Genomic DNA, 20,000 nt, shown 5'->3' on the forward strand with positions numbered 1-20,000 from the left:
AGTTGATGGAGCTACAGTGTGTACATGTATGAGGTTTCCTTTCCTCCAGCAAAAGATCTTTTACAAAAGATTTACGAAATCTTTTATAAAAGACTAAATACTAAAAGCCAATAAGAAGAGAAGTGATGGAGGTCGTGGATAAAGATGAAAGGTTATTCACAAGTGAATAATGGGAAGGTTTTGCAAGGAGACAAATGGATGTAGGAAGAATGGTGGTAGGTGGGGGAAAACGTAGCCGAGGAAATGGAAAATATTGATGAAAGATGCGAGTTGTGGTGAGGGTTGAGAACAACATGAGAGGTGGTGTGTGAGGGACTTTATGAGGGATATTGAGGATATGATCCCATGACACTGTCTTAAACAGAGATATAAAGGTGTTTACTCAAGTGGGAAATTATCATCATTATCACCTTTACAATCATGGTTATTTCAGATATATACGCATAATCAGATTAGAAAATAAACTATGAAACATTTATGACTTGCCAAGTTTCATATTAACCCTGCCAACCTCTGCCACCACTGCCAACCTCTCTCTGGTGTATCCCTCTGTCCTCCAACCAGTGTTGCTAATGAACTGCTAGTGTGGAGTGACGGAAAATATTCCGTTTTACTTCTCCATCTTCGATCCTACACCAGCTACACACACACACACACACACACATATATATATATATATATATATATATATATATATATATATATATATATATATATATATATATATATATAATTGCGGAAGAGTATATTTGTACATCTTACATATTCTGTCAATATCACAATTCTTGATCTGTGTTCTGAGAAAAATGTTTTCCTGCGACTCGTTTTCACTATTAAGAAAAAGAAAACGTAAAAAAAAAAACATAAAATTCCCAGAAAGTAAATCCCCCCCTCCACCCACACAGCACCCCCCTCCTCGCCTCCCTCGCTCCTCCTCCAAGCATTTCATGCCTGTGAGAGCAGGTGGTGTTTGCTTGGAACGCATTGCAGTGCTTCTCTAGATCCGCTCATGCTTGCCAATTGCCTGCACAGAAGCATGCTGGAGTGTGTATATGATTTTTCCTCTCTTTTTAGTGGCCTTTTTTTTTTTTTGGTGGGGGTGGGGGTGGGGGGAGGGGGTGCCACGGCTACTGTCTCTTCCCCCCCCCCCCCCCCCCCCCTCCACTACCTCCCGGTTCCCCGTTTTCCCGAAAAATAACTAAATAAAAGCGGTTTAGTTCTGGGTTCAAACAGTCAGAGTTCGCCCAACTGCTTCAGTGGTTCGGTTCGTTCGAAGCGCCGGGAGTTGAACCCTGGTCAATGTGAAGATAGGGAGAAAGTGAGACGCGTCTTGAAAGAAAAAGTTTTTTAAGGTCAAATTTGCCGACGGATTATGGTTCATGAATACGAGAGAGAGAGAGAGAGAGAGAGAGAGAGAGAGAGAGAGATAGAGAGAGAGAGATAGAGAGAGAGAGAGAGACTGTACAAAAAACTAATAAAGGAGAAACGAGACAGGACAGACAGATGAAACATTTTTAGCTACAGATTAAAGTAACATTATCTGTGACAAGGGAAAATGAGACACAGACGAACACAAATGGAAAAACAAACTTTGATGTTTTTGAAACACTGAATTTTGGGCAAGATTATAAAAATATAAGGTAAGAATTTGTTCATCCAATTCCAACTTTTACTTTTTCAATGATTTAATTCCAAACTTGTAGGTTTAGAATATTTGGGTAAGAATATCTTTTTTTCTTTTAGTTGATCTTTATTTTCTTTCTTGTGAGAGAGGCAGGCCCTTTGTTCGAGACGAGGCAGGGTTATCAACATGGATCTTCAAAGGAAGACGCAGCCCGTTTTCTGATAGAAAGACACTCGTTTTCTGTTTGCAGTGTAAAGGTAAGATTCCTGGAAATGATATGCAGAAAGGGTTGGGTATCTGAATTTTCTTCTGATTCCAATATGGCAAAGTTTTTGAAATATTCTATAGCTCTTTTATATGAATATTTGCTTCAGTAACTCTCTCTCTCTCTCTCTCTCTCTCTCTCTCTCTCTCTCTCTCTCTCTCTCTCTCTCTCTCTCTCTCTCTCTCTCGTCAGCAACACAAGCATAAGACTGATACACTCCAAGCAATTTCCCAGGTGCCTTCACCTTCCTCCAGGGAAGATAACGCTATACCAGCACCGATGGTCGTCGAGAGCGTCAATTTTGCATGGCTTTCTTCCCTAATGACACCTCGCAACCCTGAATGTCGCTCGGGGGATGAAAGTGCGACTGTTTCGGGGTTTTTGGGTTCTTGTCTGTGAAACAAGGCCGAGATTAACGACCATTTTGTCCTCTGCGATCGTAGGTGTTCATAAGAGGGAAGAGAATGCTATACACACACGACTGTCATGGCTTAGATGTTAAAATTTGTGTTCAATCTTTCATAAAAACAGTTAATACAACATTTGTATAATGTAAACCTTTAATATACTGCTAAGTTTTGTATGTATAACTACACCATCTCGCGCCATAATACATAGGATGTGCAAGATGTCAATTCAACATCTGTGAGATACTTTGTTGGGTAAAGAACAACTTCAGAGGATCTAAACCTCTGAGGAACAAGTTAATTACAATGATTAAGGCTATCAGGTTAATGCACACACACACACACACACACACACACACACACACACACACACACACACACACACTACACACACACATACACACACACACAACAGGAGTTAATTGGCTGATTTCTATTGGTGTATTCGAGGTCCAATTCTCCCATTGGTTGTATGATTAACCTTAAACAAAGACCAGCTGGCTGAGGTTCATCCTGATATCCACTGCAGATAAACACAATTTATTAAGATCACAAATCATCATTTTAATTGAGTTTTGTTTTCATTGATGATCAAGAATTTTTTTTTTTGTCCTTTGATTGGTTAACTTTTGTCTGGCTTTCATCTGCTTCTAATGGGAACGTGGCCTCGAAGCTGTTCAGTCTCATAGATAGCGTCCTAGTGTATATATATATATATATATATATATATATATATATATATATATATATATATATATATATATATATATATATATATGCATGTACAGAGCATCAGATTGAGGAAGAGCAGTGTGGTTTCAGAAGTGGTAGAGTATATGTGGATCAGGTGTTTGCTTTGAAGAATGTATGTGAGAAATACTTAGAAAAGCAAATGGATTTGTATGTAGCATTTATGGATCTGGAGAAGGCATATGATAGAGTTGATAGAGATGCTCTGTGGAAGGTATTAAGAATATATGGTGTGGGAGGCAAGTTGTTAGAAGCAGTGAAAAGTTTTTATCGATGATGTATGGCATGTGTAGGTGTAGGAAGAGAGGAAAGCGATTGGTTCTCAGTGAATGTATGTTTGCGGCAGGGGTGTGTGATGTCTCCATGGTTGTTTAATTTGTTTATGGATGGGGTTGTTAGGGAGGTAAATGCAAGAGTTTGGAAAGAGGGGGGCAAGTATGAAGTCTGTTGGGGATGAGAGAGCTTGGGAAGTGAGTCAGTTGTTGTTCGCTGATGATACAGCGCTGGTAGCTGATTCATGTGAGAAACTGCAGAAGCTGGTGACTGAGTTTGGTAAAGTGTGTGAAAGAAGAAAGTTAAGAGTAAATGTGAATAAGAGCAAGGTTATTAGGTACAGTAGGGTTGAGGGTCAAGTCAATTGGGAGGTAAGTTTGAATGGAGAAAAACTGGAGGAAGTAAAGTGTTTTAGATATCTGGGAGTGGATCTGGCAGCGGATGGAACCATGGAAGCGGAAGTGGATCATAGGGTGGGGGAGGGGGCGAAAATCCTGGGAGCCTTGAAGAATGTGTGGAAGTCGAGAACATTATCTCGGAAAGCAAAAATGGGTATGTTTGAAGGAATAGTGGTTCCAACAATGTTGTATGGTTGCGAGGCGTGGGCTATGGATAGAGTTGTGCGCAGGAGGATGGATGTGCTGGAAATAAGATGTTTGAGGACAATGTGTGGTGTGAGGTGGTTTGATCGAGTAAGTAACGTAAGGGTAAGAGAGATGTGTGGAAATAAAAAGAGCGTGGTTGAGAGAGCAGAAGAGGGTGTTTTGAAATGGTTTGGGCACATGGAGAGAATGAGTGAGGAAAGATTGACCAAGAGGATATATGTGTCGGAGGTGGAGGGAACAAGGAGAAGAGGGAGACCAAATTGGAGGTGGAAAGATGGAGTGAAAAAGATTTTGTGTGATCGGGGCCTGAACATGCAGGAGGGTGAAAGGAGGGCAAGGAATAGAGTGAATTGGATCGATGTGGTATACCGGGGTTGACGTACTGTCAGTGGATTGAATCAGGGCATGTGAAGCGTCTGGGGTAAACCATGGAAAGCTGTGTAGGTATGTATATTTGCGTGTGTGGACGTATGTATATACATGTGTATGGGGTTGAGTTGGGCCATTTCTTTCGTCTGTTTCCTTGCGCTACCTCGCAAACGCGGGAGACAGCGACAAAGCAAAAAAAAAAAAAAAAAAAAATATATATATATATATATATATATATATATATATATATATATATATATATATATATATATATATATATAAACAAACAGATCTCACAAAAAAATATGCAATCACAAGTAGACATGAAGACAATAAACAAAAACAAACATGTAAATAAAACAATTAGAACCATATTTCCTGTGGCCAAGCAGAGAGATTGCCAAGTTAAACAGGACAGAAATATCCGAATATGAAATCAATTTCAGATCGCTCATGCGGATAATCTAATACAAGATCTGATAATTGCCATTTAACACCAGTCAGGAAACACAGGTATAGTGTATGATAGAAATATATAAGATGGTTTGTTACTGTCCTTTCAAAATGTTAGCTTGATTTTTCACTAATGTTGGAATAATAAACAGTCAACATTTAATCTAACTCAAAACATTCTTGTACATTTTGATGTATAGTATGGTAAGAATATAATGTTGTATACATGTACACTTGACTAAGCGAGTGAGGCGTGAGTTAGGCTGGAGCAAACGATTTGCTTGTACAGGAACATAGATTATTTTTCTTGTATATATGTGTGTGTGTGTGTGTGAATCAATCCATGTTTTTAGCGTTTATGTTTGATGATAAATCAAGTATCAGCTAACTTTACCTCTAAGTCTATAAAGCTTCTACATTTTTTTCCTATGACCTCCGTACCAGCAAGCAGTTGTGCCCCCGCTATATGCACCAGTTCATTAGACCCTTACTGATGGAGGTGCTATGTAAATACATTTCCCCGCTTGCAAGCGGCCATAGCCACAGATTAAGTAAAAATCGTAATGAGTCTCATCTGAGATTTTACAAAGACCAACCAAACAGCCTGCCTCTCCTCTCATGATGCACGAACATTGTATTAGGAGTTTTCTATACTGCACGGGACACACGAAGAATATATATATATATATATATATATATATATATATATATATATATATATATATATATATATATATATATTCACCAAATGGCGTCCTAGCTTCGTCTCTTCGATGTATATCAACTGACTGTTATATTTCTCTCTTGTGTCTCCCCTGATGATGTGATTATTACACGAAAGTGCACTTGGGAACTTTTCGTGTTTCATTTTCCCCGTGGACTCATAGGAATATATATATATATATATATATATATATATATATATATATATATATATATATATATATATATATAAAGTATTATCGAGATTAGATATCTATTAAACTGGTTTGTGAGAGGATTGGTCACAGTGAATTATGGGATTGGCTTAAAGATGTTCTTCTTTTTGATGTGGTTTGTTAGGTATGAAGTCTGACTGGCCGTTGGCATAGCACGGCAGGAGGGAGGGGGGGTCAGGGAGGGTAACGGAGTTCTGCATGAAGTCGTGTACATAAACGAAGGAAATATCCACGACTTTACCATGTAAAGGTCAAGTGTATGACCTAATTCGCAGGAATACTTAAGCGTGTGGTGAAAATAGTTTGGCTGAAGAGAATTTGTGTTTTCCAATATATATATATATATATATATATCATAGAACATACAAACCTCCAACAGCCAGGATCGAACCTGGGACCCCTGTGCAAGAGGCAGGCATGCTAACCGCTAGGCTAGGTAGTCCCATAGCCAAGCGGTTAGCATGCCTGCCTCTTGCACAGGGGTCCCAGGTTCGATCCTGGCTGTTGGAGGTTTGTATGTTCAATGAAGGTGCGCGTTCATATACACTTTATTCGTATATATACACACACACAGATAGAGAACTTCAATGTTTTAGTGTTGCGATGATGTCTCGTTACATCATCATGCATGGTGTGAGGATATGACAACCTCATGAAGATAATCCAGGAGAAGAGAGCAATTAACTATCCAGAACTACCAGACACAGAAAAGTGTAACAGACAAAGTTAAAGCGGCGCCTGACGATCAAACGAGGTCAGTGGTAGTTAGATAGTTAGATTTTCAGATGACCTTTTCCCTGAAGAGTATAGAAGTTATGCTATAAAACTCATATATGAAAACATTTAAACCTAGATAGACAGTCATTCCGGGCCAAACTGATGGTCATTAACTCCGTCTGGCCAATTACCCTGGCGATACATCGTAAGTCCCAGAGAGTCCCGGGGTCGATATAAAAAGTTGGCCCATTGTTGGCGAGGTGAGGAGGCAACCCGCCCGCTTCCCCTCACGACAACAGAGCATCACGGAGCGTAATGACCCTTAACACAGACAAACGATTGTATCTATAATTGTTAAAAGTTATTTTTTGTGATTGTTTGTGACCTGCTGAAGGAATGAGAAAGATGCACACACACACACACACACACACACACACACACATACACACACACACACACACACACACACACACAACCCCCAGAGACTCGTACCCCACATAAATGAACCCCTGAGAGGCACAGTTTCAGGGGAACCAAACCCCCATAGAATCGACTCTTCAACCATGCTAAGTGTGCAGCTTCCCTTGAATGAGATATTGTTAACTTCCCTCTCATCAACTTCTCCTCGTAATTAGCATCTTCCATCAATTTAACTTAATTATAGGTGATTGATAAGCCCCGTTAACGAGATATTCATAGCTGGCATCTCTGACGCTGAGAGACGAGGAGGATCATATCTCCCTGTCTGTACTATCTCTCATGACTCTATCTCCTGTCTGTACTATCTCTCATGACTCTATCTCCTGGCTGTACTATCTCTCATGACTCTATCTCCTGTCTGTACTATCTCTCATGACTCTACCTCCTGGCTGCACTATCTCTCATGACTCTACCTCCTGGTTGTACTATCTCTCATGACTCTATCTCCTGTCTGTACTATCTCTCATGACTCTATCTCCTGTCTGTACTATCTCTCATGACTCTATCTCCTGGCTGTACTATCTCTCATGACTCTATCTCTCTGAAATATACTGTCTCTCACTTCTGTATTACATGAATGTCTATATCACCTCTCTCGTATATACCGTCCCTCACCACTATATCATCCCTCATATATCTACTATCTCTCAGTAATATAATTAGTCTCTGAGCTTTACTGTCTCCCGACTTTATCATCTTACGATTATATTATCTCTCGACTGAAAATAAAGTGACGTTGCAGATTCTTCATAAAACTTTTGAGTGTTTGCATAGTAAAGAGAATTAATATAAATAAATATCTATTGAACGTAATGTTTGAATTAAAATCTATACCTTTAATCACATATATTCTCAGTATAGAAAGTCATATATGCACCAAGTATATATAAGTTGACAGAGCATTATATCAGAGCAAATATATAAATCAAAATTCTCATGATACAAAGAGATGTCTTCTTTGTTCCAAAATTCGTACTTTTAAATGATTTTTGTAATTATGCAAATGTTTGCCTTCATCTTAACATTCATCTGTGCCAAGATGTTTTACATACAATTACAATCCAGACATTAATAACAGATTTAAGTGTTATGGAAAAATGATGACAAAAATTTAGATACGTCTTGTATCTTATTGTATCATGAGAAATGAAGTTTTAACTTTGATTTTTATTTAAACTAAGAGGAAACGTAGGACGCATTTGTTAGCTAACTTTAATCACAATATATCAAGCACATCTCCAGGTGATATTTACAACAAAAGATGGAAAATCACAACCAAACATTATCAAACATCACATCATCACAACACCATCACAACATCATTACCCACATCACATCATCATCATCACAACACCTCATCATCACAACACCATCAACCAACATCAAATCATCATTACAACATCATCATCACAACATTATATCATAACATTACTGTAATACTAGCACATGACATCCTCACCAGTACATTATAACATCATATAACCACATCGTCAACACATCACCAGCTCATCCCATTATGACCAACACAGCATCACAACCACATTACATCATCCTCAACATCACAACACCACCTACACCACAACATGAGCACCACAGCATGAGCACCACAGCACCACCTACACCACAACATGAGCACCACAGCACCAGGTACACCACAGCATGAGCACCACAGCACCACCTACACCACAACATGAGCACCACAGCATGAGCACCACAGCACCACCTACACCACAACATGAGCACCACAGCATGAGCACCACAGCACCAGGTACACCACAGCATGAGCACCACAGCACCACCTACACCACAACATGAGCACCACAGCATGAGCACCACAGCACCACCTACACCACAACATGAGCACCACAGCATGAGCACCACAGCATGAGCACCACAGCACCACCTACACCACAACATGAGCACCACAGCATGAGCACCACAGCACCACCTACACCACAACATGAGCACCACAGCATGAGCACCACAGCACCAGGTACACCACAGCATGAGCACCACAGCACCACCTACACCACAACATGAGCACCACAGCATGAGCACCACAGCACCAGGTACACCACAGCATGAGCACCACAGCACCACCTACACCACAACATGAGCACCACAGCATGAGCACCACAGCACCATCTACACCACAACATGAGCACCACAGCATGAGCACCACAGCATGAGCACCACAGCACCACCTACACCACAACATGAGCACCACAGCACCACCTACACCACAACATGAGCACCACAGCATGAGCACCACAGCACCAGGTACACCACAGCATGAGCACCACAGCATGAGCACCACAGCACCACCTACACCACAACATGAGCACCACAGCATGAGCACCACAGCACCACCTACACCACAACATGAGCACCACAGCATGAGCACCACAGCACCACCTACACCACAGCATGAGCACCACAGCATGAGCACCACAGCATGAGCACCACAGCACCAGGTACACCACAGCATGAGCACCACAGCATGAGCACCACAGCACCAGGTACACCACAGCATGAGCACCACAGCACCAGGTACACCACAGCATGAGCACCACAGCATGAGCACCACAGCACCAGGTACACCACAGCATGAGCACCACAGCATGAGCACCACAGCACCACCTACACCACAACATGAGCACCACAGCATGAGCACCACAGCACCAGGTACACCACAGCATGAGCACCACAGCACCAGGTACACCACAGCATGAGCACCACAGCATGAGCACCACAGCACCAGGTACACCACAGCATGAGCACCACAGCACCAGGTACACCACAGCATGAGCACCACAGCATGAGCACCACCTACACCACAACATGAACACCACAGCATGAGCACCACCTACACCACAGCATGAACACCACAGCATGAGGACCACCTACCTCATACACAGCACCGAGGGGCATGACCAGGCAGGCCACCATGAGGTCAGCCACAGCCAGGGACACTATCAAGAAGTTGGCCACTTGTTGTAAGTTCCGCTCCAGCAAGATGGCGGCAATCACGAAGACGTTCCCTGTGGGAGAGAGTTAACAACACACGTTACTGTGGGAGAGTTAACAACACACGTTACTGTGGGAGAGAGTTAACAACACACGTTACTGTGGGAGAGAGTTAACAACACACGTTACTGTGGGAGAGAGTTAACAACACACGTTACTGTGGGAGAGAGTTAACAACACACGTTACTGTGGGAGAGAGTTAACAACACACGTTACTGTGGGAGAGTTAACAACACACGTTACTGTGGGAGAGAGTTAACAACACACGTTACTGTGGGAGAGAGTTAACAACACACGTTACTGTGGGAGAGAGTTAACAACACACGTTACTGTGGGAGAGAGTTAACAACACACGTTACTGTGGGAGAGTTAACAACACACGTTACTGTGGGAGAGAGTTAACAACACACGTTACTGTGGGAGAGAGTTAACAACACACGTTACTGTGGGAGAGAGTTAACAACACACGTTACTGTGGGAGAGAGTTAACAACACACGTTACTGTGGGAGAGAGTTAACAACACACGTTACTGTGGGAGAGTTAACAACACACGTTACTGTGGGAGAGAGTTAACAACACACGTTACTGTGGGAGAGTTAACAACACACGTTACTGTGGGAGAGAGTTAACAACACACGTTACTGTGGGAGAGAGTTAACAACACACGCTACTGCGGGAGAGAGTTAACAACACACGCTACTGTGGGAGAGAGTTAACAACACACGTTACTGTGGGAGAGAGTTAACAACACACGTTACTGTGGGAGAGAGTTAACAACACACGTTACTGTGGGAGAGAGTTAACAACACACGTTACTGTGGGAGAGAGTTAACAACACACGTTACTGTGGGAGAGTTAACAACACACGTTACTGTGGGAGAGTTAACAACACACGTTACTGTGGGAGAGAGTTAACAACACACGTTACTGTGGGAGAGTTAACAACACACGTTACTGTGGGAGAGAGTTAACAACACACGTTACTGTGGGAGAGGTGAGAGTTAACATTAACATACGTTCCCTATGGGAGAGGCAAGAGTTAACATAGGCATGTGTTAACACTGTTAATATATCTTACATCATTAAAGAGGAAGATATATAAATGTATATATAGTCATGTTGTACATCTTAAACCACATTACTGGAACCCAGTTCGATTCCCTGGTGTTGGAGGAGGTTTGGTGGAGGTGATCTATGTTCCGCCAGCACCAGCTTCGATTCCCTGGTGTTGGAGGAGGTTTGGTGGAGGTGACCTTTGTCCCGCCAGCACCAGGTGGCAGTGAGGTCGTAAGGTGGTTGACCACTGATACCTCTCTTACCGTGAGAGGGAAAGAAAATGGAGAGGAGCAGACTCAAGATGTGTGAGGGTCGGGGTTTCCTACAACCCAGACTATGTTGTGAGGATATGATTGTAAGAAGAAGAAGAAGAAGAAGAAGAAGAAGAAGAAGAAGAAGAAGAAGAAGAAGAAGAGGAAGAAGAAGAAGAAGAAGAAGAAGAGGAGGAGGAGGAGAAGAAGAAAAGTGAAGAAAATGATAAACCATAGAGGCCAATGTTCCATAAGGAGTTCAGAATATTTCCATCTTTACAGACACCACACATGTCTGTAGGCAAGATTCACCACCCACTAAATTCACCACCCACAAGATTCATCTGTTACTGAGTCTTTGTGATGAATCGTAGTATGAATCACTGAATGCTAACTGAATTACAAGAGAACAAAACACGACATTATACATGTGAATCATTGTAGAATGTTGATGGTATGTTGTCCTTGCTATGGAGAGAGAGAGAGAGAGAGAGAGAGAGAGAGAGAGAGAGAGAGAGAGAGAGAGAGAGAGAGAGAGAGAGAGACCTAGAGTAATTGTGTGTTTGTTATGACATTGTGATAATATTAGTATAAATCTATTATGACAACTTGCAAATGATCCTTCATCTGGAGATGATTATTACAAGAATGAGGTTGTTTAATGAGTGACCCAGGTCGTGTGGTTGTGAATGCTGTCTATGAGCGGTATATAGGAAGATAGATAGACATGTGAATAGATGTATGAGGTCAGGGCGAGAGTCCTGCAGCAAGATATACGAACTGGCAAATCTCACGTCAAAATATGCTGGACATATAAAGATGAAGCTCCGTGTTATTATTGGTTAGGCGAATGAAATGGAAAAAAAAAAATAGGAGAGGAAAAATAAAGCCATTTTATAAAAATGATATTCCTTCCTTAACATGGGGAGGGGGGGGAGGGGGGGATACATGGAGAATGAATATCGTACAAACAAAAACTGTTTCATTCTTATTCTCAAAAGAACGAACGATATTTTGGATTTGCAATTTGTATTACGTTATTTCATTCAAAAGAAAATAGACCAAAATTGTCATTTTCCTTTGCATCACTGAGCTTTGTGGTTAATTTGTTTATTTTACGAAGAAAAATGATGTGTTTTTCTTGCCCATCTGGCCACACCACCACAACACCATCTGGCCACCACCACCACCACACCATCTGGCCACCACCACCACACCATCTTGCCACACCTCCACACCACGACCATCAACACACTACCACACCACCACACCACCACAACACCATCTGGCCACACCACCACAGCATCACCACACCATCTGGCCACACCACCACCACACCATCTGGCCACCACCACCACACCATCTGGCCACACCTCCACACCATCTTGCCACACCTCCACACCACGACCATCAACACACTACCACACCACCACACCACCACAACACCATCTGGCCACCACCACACCACCACCACACCATCTGGCCACACCACCACACCACCACACCATCTGGCCACCACCACACCACGACCATCAGTTCTTTCATACCTAAGTCTCGACCTAAGAGAAGGGAAGGACCAGCCGCGCAGCGTCTGTAACTGACAGGAACCAATTACGTCATCTGAACCTGGGAAAAAAAAAGGTTTTTCCCACCTTGTCAAATGCTGAACCAAGATGATAAAAGATGGTTTTAATCCAGTGGGTCAAGGATGAGGAAATGTTTATATAAGTGTTTATATAAAGATTAACGTGTAACTATTTTCCCAACACAAACCCAGGCCTCCCTGTCGTCTGAGTGAGATGTATCTCCACCCGACTGTAATGGCATATCCTTGTTACTTTACCTGATCACTGGTCTATCTCTACTGATAAGGGACATTTTCTCCCATTCTGTGGCCGGGTTTTCGCATCTACCTGCACACCCTGGATTGATCAGAGAAAGAGGACTGCCCCTTTCTTTTTTTCTATTCCTTTATCTCATCTTTATCATTCAGTTGTGAAGAGGAGGTCGAAACTCACCATTATAAACCTTGGTTTTAATTAAGCTCTGAAACTGTGCAAAAAGTGGGGAGTAATTTTTGTAAACTGTATCCAGTAATTGCTAGTGAGTCTGATTGGATGTAAGGAGAGAAGTAACATGTTATAAGTGAACAATGTTAGTATTAATGATGAATAAAATCTGGTATGTTGTTCTGTTTTAAATTCATCATTATTTTAATCTGTTGTTTGTTGGATATAACAAGAAAATGGTCTTCATAATCATTTTCGATATGTGTGATGAAGTATTGCACAGAAAATCTGTTGCAAACTACAAAATACATAAATGTTTGATCTATGTCATGTTTCTGGAAGATTGGACTTATAATCATCTCTCTGCGAATCAGAATTCCTGTCCATGATTGGAACACTTCGTAGGAAGCAAAATGATTATATTTTCATCAAGTATAAATGTCTCTCATGTTCATTATCTTAATAGAATATATTCTATCTCTTTTTAAGACTAAATATTTTAACGTAATACGAGCGTTGGTTTCCAACGACTAGAAATGTCTGTATTTGGCGCTATAGCTGGAACACAGGGGGGATTAATTAGTGTTTATCTTAACGAGTTAATGTGTGTGTGTGTGTGTGTGTGTGTGTGTGTGTGTTGATCAGGTGCATCACAGTGTAATGATAAGCCTGAGTGTGAGACAATAATGACCACAAGTTTTCTGTGTCTCCTGGAATACTTGTAGGACGGAGTGTGGCTGATGTATTTGTTGACAGATACAGAAGACATTTAAGAACTGTTACAGATAATACAGATATAAAAGTCTTGAGAGACAGAGATCAAAATTCTGAGAATAGATGAAGGTTAAGTACCCTTCAAGATCATTTGTGTGTAGAGGCATTAATGATCAGTGTAATTGGGTAATTATTGATTTTTTTTTTAAATAATTTTGTTCCTGATTTAAGTGTAAGCACAATAGGGTCTACCTTCCTTAGTGACTCAAACATAAAATGATGTGTTGTAGTTATATATATATTCTTATGGGCTTGAGAAGCAGATGAACCGTTAAATAAATGGTTCTTGTTATCAACATAAATAAATAAATCTTGTAATATTATATCAAGATGAAGGTCGAAGAACCTTCTGTTGTTTTAATGGTAGGATGGCTAAGGGGGATGAACTAAGGCACACAGTAATGGCCCAAGCTTCTGGCTATCCTGGGGTATAATACTTTTCTTGATCACCAACACACTCTTGAAATATTTTTACCTTCGTGCTTTTAAGTATATTTATATAAACATCATGGAAGAAAGAGCTCCCACACTAGGTGCTGAAAATGCTTTCGCGAAGGTGACGAAATTTAACATGTCGGGTTTTGTTCGAGAGGCAGCGGCGTGTGGGGAGGGACTAACATGATGAAACCTTTACTTAAAGTCTTTTAAAACAAACCTCAAAAAAAATGGAGGTTTTAAAGAAGCGACAACAGAGAAGAGGACAGCGTGAGAGACGAGAAGGGATACTTAAAGCGTATCTGGGAGTATCTTTTAAGTTATCAAGTATCTCTAAATTACTACATATATATACATATACATATATATATATATATATATATATATATATATATATATATATATATATATATATATATATATATATATATTTTGGCTTTGTCGCCGTCTCCCGCGTTTGCGAGGTAGCGCAAGGAAACAGACGAAAGAAATGACCCAACCCACCCCCATACACATGTATATACATACACGTCCACACACGCAAATATACATACCTACACAGCTTTCCATGGTTTACCCCAGACGCTTCACATACCCTGATTCAATCCACTGGCAGCACGTCAACCCCGGTATATCACATCGATCCAATTCACTCTATTCCTTGCCCTCCTTTCACCCTCCTGCATGTTCAGGCCCAGATCACACAAAATCTTTTTCACTCCATCTTTCCACCTCCAATTTGGTCTCCCACTTCTCCTCGTTCCCTCCACCTCCGACACATATATCCTCTTGGTCAATCTTTCCTCACTCATTCTCTCCATGTGCCCAAACCATTTCAAAACACCCTCTTCTGCTCTCTCAACCACGCTCTTTTTATTTCCACACATCTCTCTTACCCTTACGTTACTTACTCGATCAAACCACCTCACACCATACATTGTCCTCAAACATCTCATTTCCTGCACATCCACCCTCCTGCGCACAACTCTATCCATAGCCCACGCCTCGCAACCATACAAAATTGTTGGAACCACTATTCCTTCAAACATACCCATTTTTGCTTTCCGAGATAATGTTCTCGACTTCCACACATTCTTCAAGGCTCCCAGGATTTTCGCCCCCTCCCCCACCCTATGATCCACTTCCGCTTCCATGGTTCCATCCGCTGCCAGATCCACTCCCAGATATCTAAAACACTTTACTTCCTCCAGTTTTTCTCCATTCAAACTTACCTCCCAATTGACTTGACCCTCAACCCTACTGTACCTAATAACCTTGCTCTTATTCACATTTACTCTTAACTTTCTTCTTTCACACGCTTTACCAAACTCAGTCACCAGCTTCTGCAGTTTCTCACATGAATCAGCCACAAGCACTGTATCATCAGCGAACAACAACTGACTCATTTCCCAAGCTCTCTCATCCACAACAGACTTCATACTTATATATATACATATTACTATTACGTATTGTGAATGAAAAGGTGAATTAGATTAAATAGATTGGTTGAACACAGATTGGGACTGGCTGATGGTGGATATATTTCAGCATTGGTGGATATACTTCACCATCTTATGAACAGACAAGTCAACAAGATCAACCTCAGTGAGTACATATCTTTTTCTTCCATTTCCTGTAAGGTGTAGAGTTTATAAATACACGTCAGCCAAGCTTCAGGACCATCATATATGTATGTACTGCAGGCACGTGTGTGGGGCAGGTTAGATGATAAGAAGGAAGATTTTCTATTGCCTGAGGGGGATCAGTCTGGTTAATATAACAAAAATCCTTAATCCTCCTAGTTAACATAAAAAAAAGAAAAAAAATCCCAAGTTTGGGTCATCGAACCGTGGGTCCTCGTATGAATTTAAACCAGGTCACCAAGAGCTCCCAACCTGGGGCGTCGAACCCTGGAGCCTTCTTTGGCAGGATTAAACCAGCACAATCATTGTAGATGGCGAGGGAAGGTAGGCCCACATGGAGATGGTTGTACGCCTACAACCAGGATGGTAAGGAAGGGGAACCACACAACATCGTTTTTACAATCTTGTATGACCTGACGAGATGGTGTGGCTTGCCACAACCAGTGACCTGCCACAACCAGTGACCTGCCACAACCAGTGACCTGCCACAACCAGTGACCTGCCACAACCAACAATCACAACTCTCCAGCCATCTATAACCTGCTCTCGTGAGGCAAGTGTGGTCCTGGTACAGGACATGTTTGAGTCTTGAAGATAATGATGTCACTATGAAAGTATGATCCTGTGATGACATACTCTGGTGTAGAAGTATGATGTTGTGATATACTCTGGTGTAGAAGTATGATGTTGTGATATACTCTGGTGTAGAAGTATGATGTTGTGATATACTCTGGTGTAGAAGTATGATGTGATCTATTCTGGTGTAGAAGTATGATGCTGTGATCTACTCTGGTGTAGAGGTATGATGTTGTGATATACTCTGGTGTAGAAGTATGATGTTGTATGAGTATTAAGCTACATAAGTACACGATACAAGTCTGATGCTATACAAGTCTAATCCTACAAAAGTATGAGGCTCTATGATGTAGTATGATATACAATACTAATTACGTATTTGTGCTGTATAAGTCTGATACAGTAGCTCTGGGGTTCACTTGAAGTTCCGAAACACGCTTCAACTCCGGCTCGAAGTTGTATAAAGATGATTGTCACACAGCTCTCCTGTGTCCCCGGCTCTCAACACTGACGACTACCTGAAGCTTCAAACCCTCTGGTCGAGGCTGTGAAGAACCTGTTGCTGTTACTCTCTCTCTCTCTCTCTCTCTCTCTCTCTCTCTCTCTCTCTCTCTCTCTCTCTCTCCAGAGAGAGAGAGAGAGAGAGAGAGAGAGGGGGGGGGGGGGTTCGGTGTATCGAACTTTGTGAATCATCTTGATGAGACACGGAGCTCAGTACAGTTAGAGCCATAGGCTATATATCCCCTTATCTACATCATACCTCAACTCTTATCTCCTCTTAACTCTGGTATATCGCAAGAGTATATCTCCCATGACAAGCACATATCCTGCGCCACTCCTAGGTATACTCAAGCCTCAAGGTATATTACTTTCCACTCTGGAGTGTAATATGCAAGTGTGAGTTACAAATGTCTGCAGTGGTATAAGATCAGCTCCTGGGGAATAAACATGTTTATGTAAAAATATAAAACTGTTGTCAAAGTCTTCTGAAAGATTCAGGAGAAACTGATGGTCTTTGTATTTTTGGGTACAAAGAATTTCACAATTGAAGGTCAGACTTTAGGATGATGATGATGAAGGAGATAAAGATTAGGAGAAACAGATGGCTGAAACTAACAGAAATTAACCTGGTTAAGATAAGTTAGAGTTAAGATGTTAGATATACCAGATGATGATGATAGGAAATTGGCAAAACATTATCACAAGGAGAAGATAAGTACTGAGGATAAGATAAAGTTATGATAAGAATTATGTTTTAGTGAGTGAAATGAGGAAAGCAGAGCAATGAAGGAAGAAGCTTTAGCGAAAGCAGGGGAAATCAATACTAGTGTGTGTGTGTGAGAGAGAGAGAGAGAGAGAGAGAGAGAGAGAGAGAGAGAGAGAGAGAGAGAGAGAGAGAGGGTACAGCCCAGTTGCCTGGATCAGATTGCCCGACTCGTGTTGATCCAGCAAGCAGATAACCTGAACCCATTGTCAGTCAACACTGTGTTATCTTGAACCTTCCTCAGTAACTCTACCCTTACCCACCCAATCAACCAACCACCCCCCATCATATATATATATATATATATATATATATATATATATATATATATATATATATATATATATATATATATATATATATATATATACATAAGTGTATGATACGCTCGTTATCTGTCTTGGACAATCACATGTTTACCAAACGGCGTCCTGGCTACGTCTCTTCGCTGTATATCAACTGACTGTAATATTTCTATCTTATGTCTCCCCTGATGATGTGATTATTACACGAAAGTGCACATGGGAACTTATCGTGTTTCATTCTCCCCGTGGACTCATCGGAATAAGCTTGATCACACCTTAAATTATGATTCTTTCCAATATATATATATATATATATATATATATATATATATATATATATATATATATATATATATATATATATATATATATATATAATGACACTGAACACTGTTGAGGAGCTAGTCAGATCTCTCTCTCTCTCTCTCTCTCTCTCTCTCTCTCTCTCTCTCTCTCTCTCTCTCTCTCTCTCTCTCTCTCTCTCTCTTTCTCTTCCCCCCAAAAAAAACGTTTTCCATCACCACCCAAATCCTCTCTCATGTCTAATCTCCCCCTCTTCACCGGTCACCTCATCACCCCATCCCCCACCCCCCTTCTCCCCATCACCACCTCTCCCTTCTTTTACCGCAACTATCGTGATCCTTGCCTCGCCACGCGAGTGACCCAACACTTCACTACCCACTCATCCAATTACCAGAAAAGCCAGAACCCGACGACGACGACAACAACAACAACAACAACAATTGTCTTAACCCTAAAAGCCTGGGTGAAGGAAGGCGCGCACCAACACAAGGACATCTGTCTTTGTGTTGTGAGGGAGGGACGGACGTAGCTGTGGCCAGAGAGAGAGAGAGAGAGAGAGAGAGAGAGAGAGAGAGAGAGAGAGAGAGAGAGAGAGAGAGTAGTAGTGTACTTGAAGTACTCCCTAACGGTGTGGTAGAGGGCCACCTCGTCTTTAACGAAGCTTAACAACTGTGTGTGTGTGTGTGTGTGTGTGTGTGTGTGTGTGTGTGTGCGTGTGTGTGTGTGTGTGTGTGTGTGCGCGTGTGTGTGTGTGTGTGTATGCGTGTGTGTGTGTGTGTGTGTGTGTGTGTGTGTGTGTGTGTGTGTGTGTGTGTGTGTGTGTGTGTGTGTGTGTGTGTGTGTGTATGTGTGTGTGTGTGTGCGTGTGTGTTCACAATATACCGCGAAATAGGCTGATAATTGCCAGGTATATATATATATATATATATATATATATATATATATATATATATATATATATATATATATATATATATATATATATATATATATACATTTATTTCACCCTGTTGCATGTTCAGGCCCCGATCACTCAAAATCTTTTTCACTTCATCTTTCCACCTCCAATTTGGTCTCCCACTTCTCCTCGTTCCCTCCACCTCTGACACATATATCCTCTTGGTCAATCTTTCCTCACTCATTCTCTCCATGTGACCAAACCATTTCAAAACACCCTCTTCTGCTCTCTCAACCACACTCTTTTTATTACCACACATCTCTCTTACTCTATTATTACTTACTTGATCAGACCACCTCACACCACATATTGTCCTCAAACATCTCATTTTCAGCACATCCATCCTCCTGCGCACAACTCTATCCATAGCCCACCCCTCGCAACCATATAACAGTGTTGGAACCACTATTCCTTCAAACATACCCATTTTTGCTTTCCGAGATAATGTTCTCGACTTCCAAACATTCTTCAATGCTCCCAGAATTCTCACCCCCTCCCCCGCCCTATGATCCACTTC

At 41.4% G+C, this 20,000-nt stretch overlaps 1 protein-coding gene across 6 annotated transcripts in view; it reads right to left on the bottom strand.

The window, feature by feature from the left end:
* The window catches only part of LOC139761043 (5-hydroxytryptamine receptor-like), a 421,987-nt gene that overhangs the window by 39,665 nt on the left and 362,322 nt on the right, over nt 1–20,000 (bottom strand). For all 6 annotated transcript variants that reach the window (XM_071684810.1, XM_071684808.1, XM_071684806.1 and 3 more), the window contains one exon: nt 9,789–9,922. In XM_071684810.1, the coding sequence (XP_071540911.1) occupies nt 9,789–9,922 (134 nt within the window). The remainder of the gene's footprint in view (nt 1–9,788; nt 9,923–20,000) is intronic.

Source organism: Panulirus ornatus, chromosome 39, assembly GCF_036320965.1.
Source record: "Panulirus ornatus isolate Po-2019 chromosome 39, ASM3632096v1, whole genome shotgun sequence".
In the NCBI taxonomy this organism is placed as follows: Eukaryota; Metazoa; Arthropoda; class Malacostraca; order Decapoda; family Palinuridae; genus Panulirus; species Panulirus ornatus.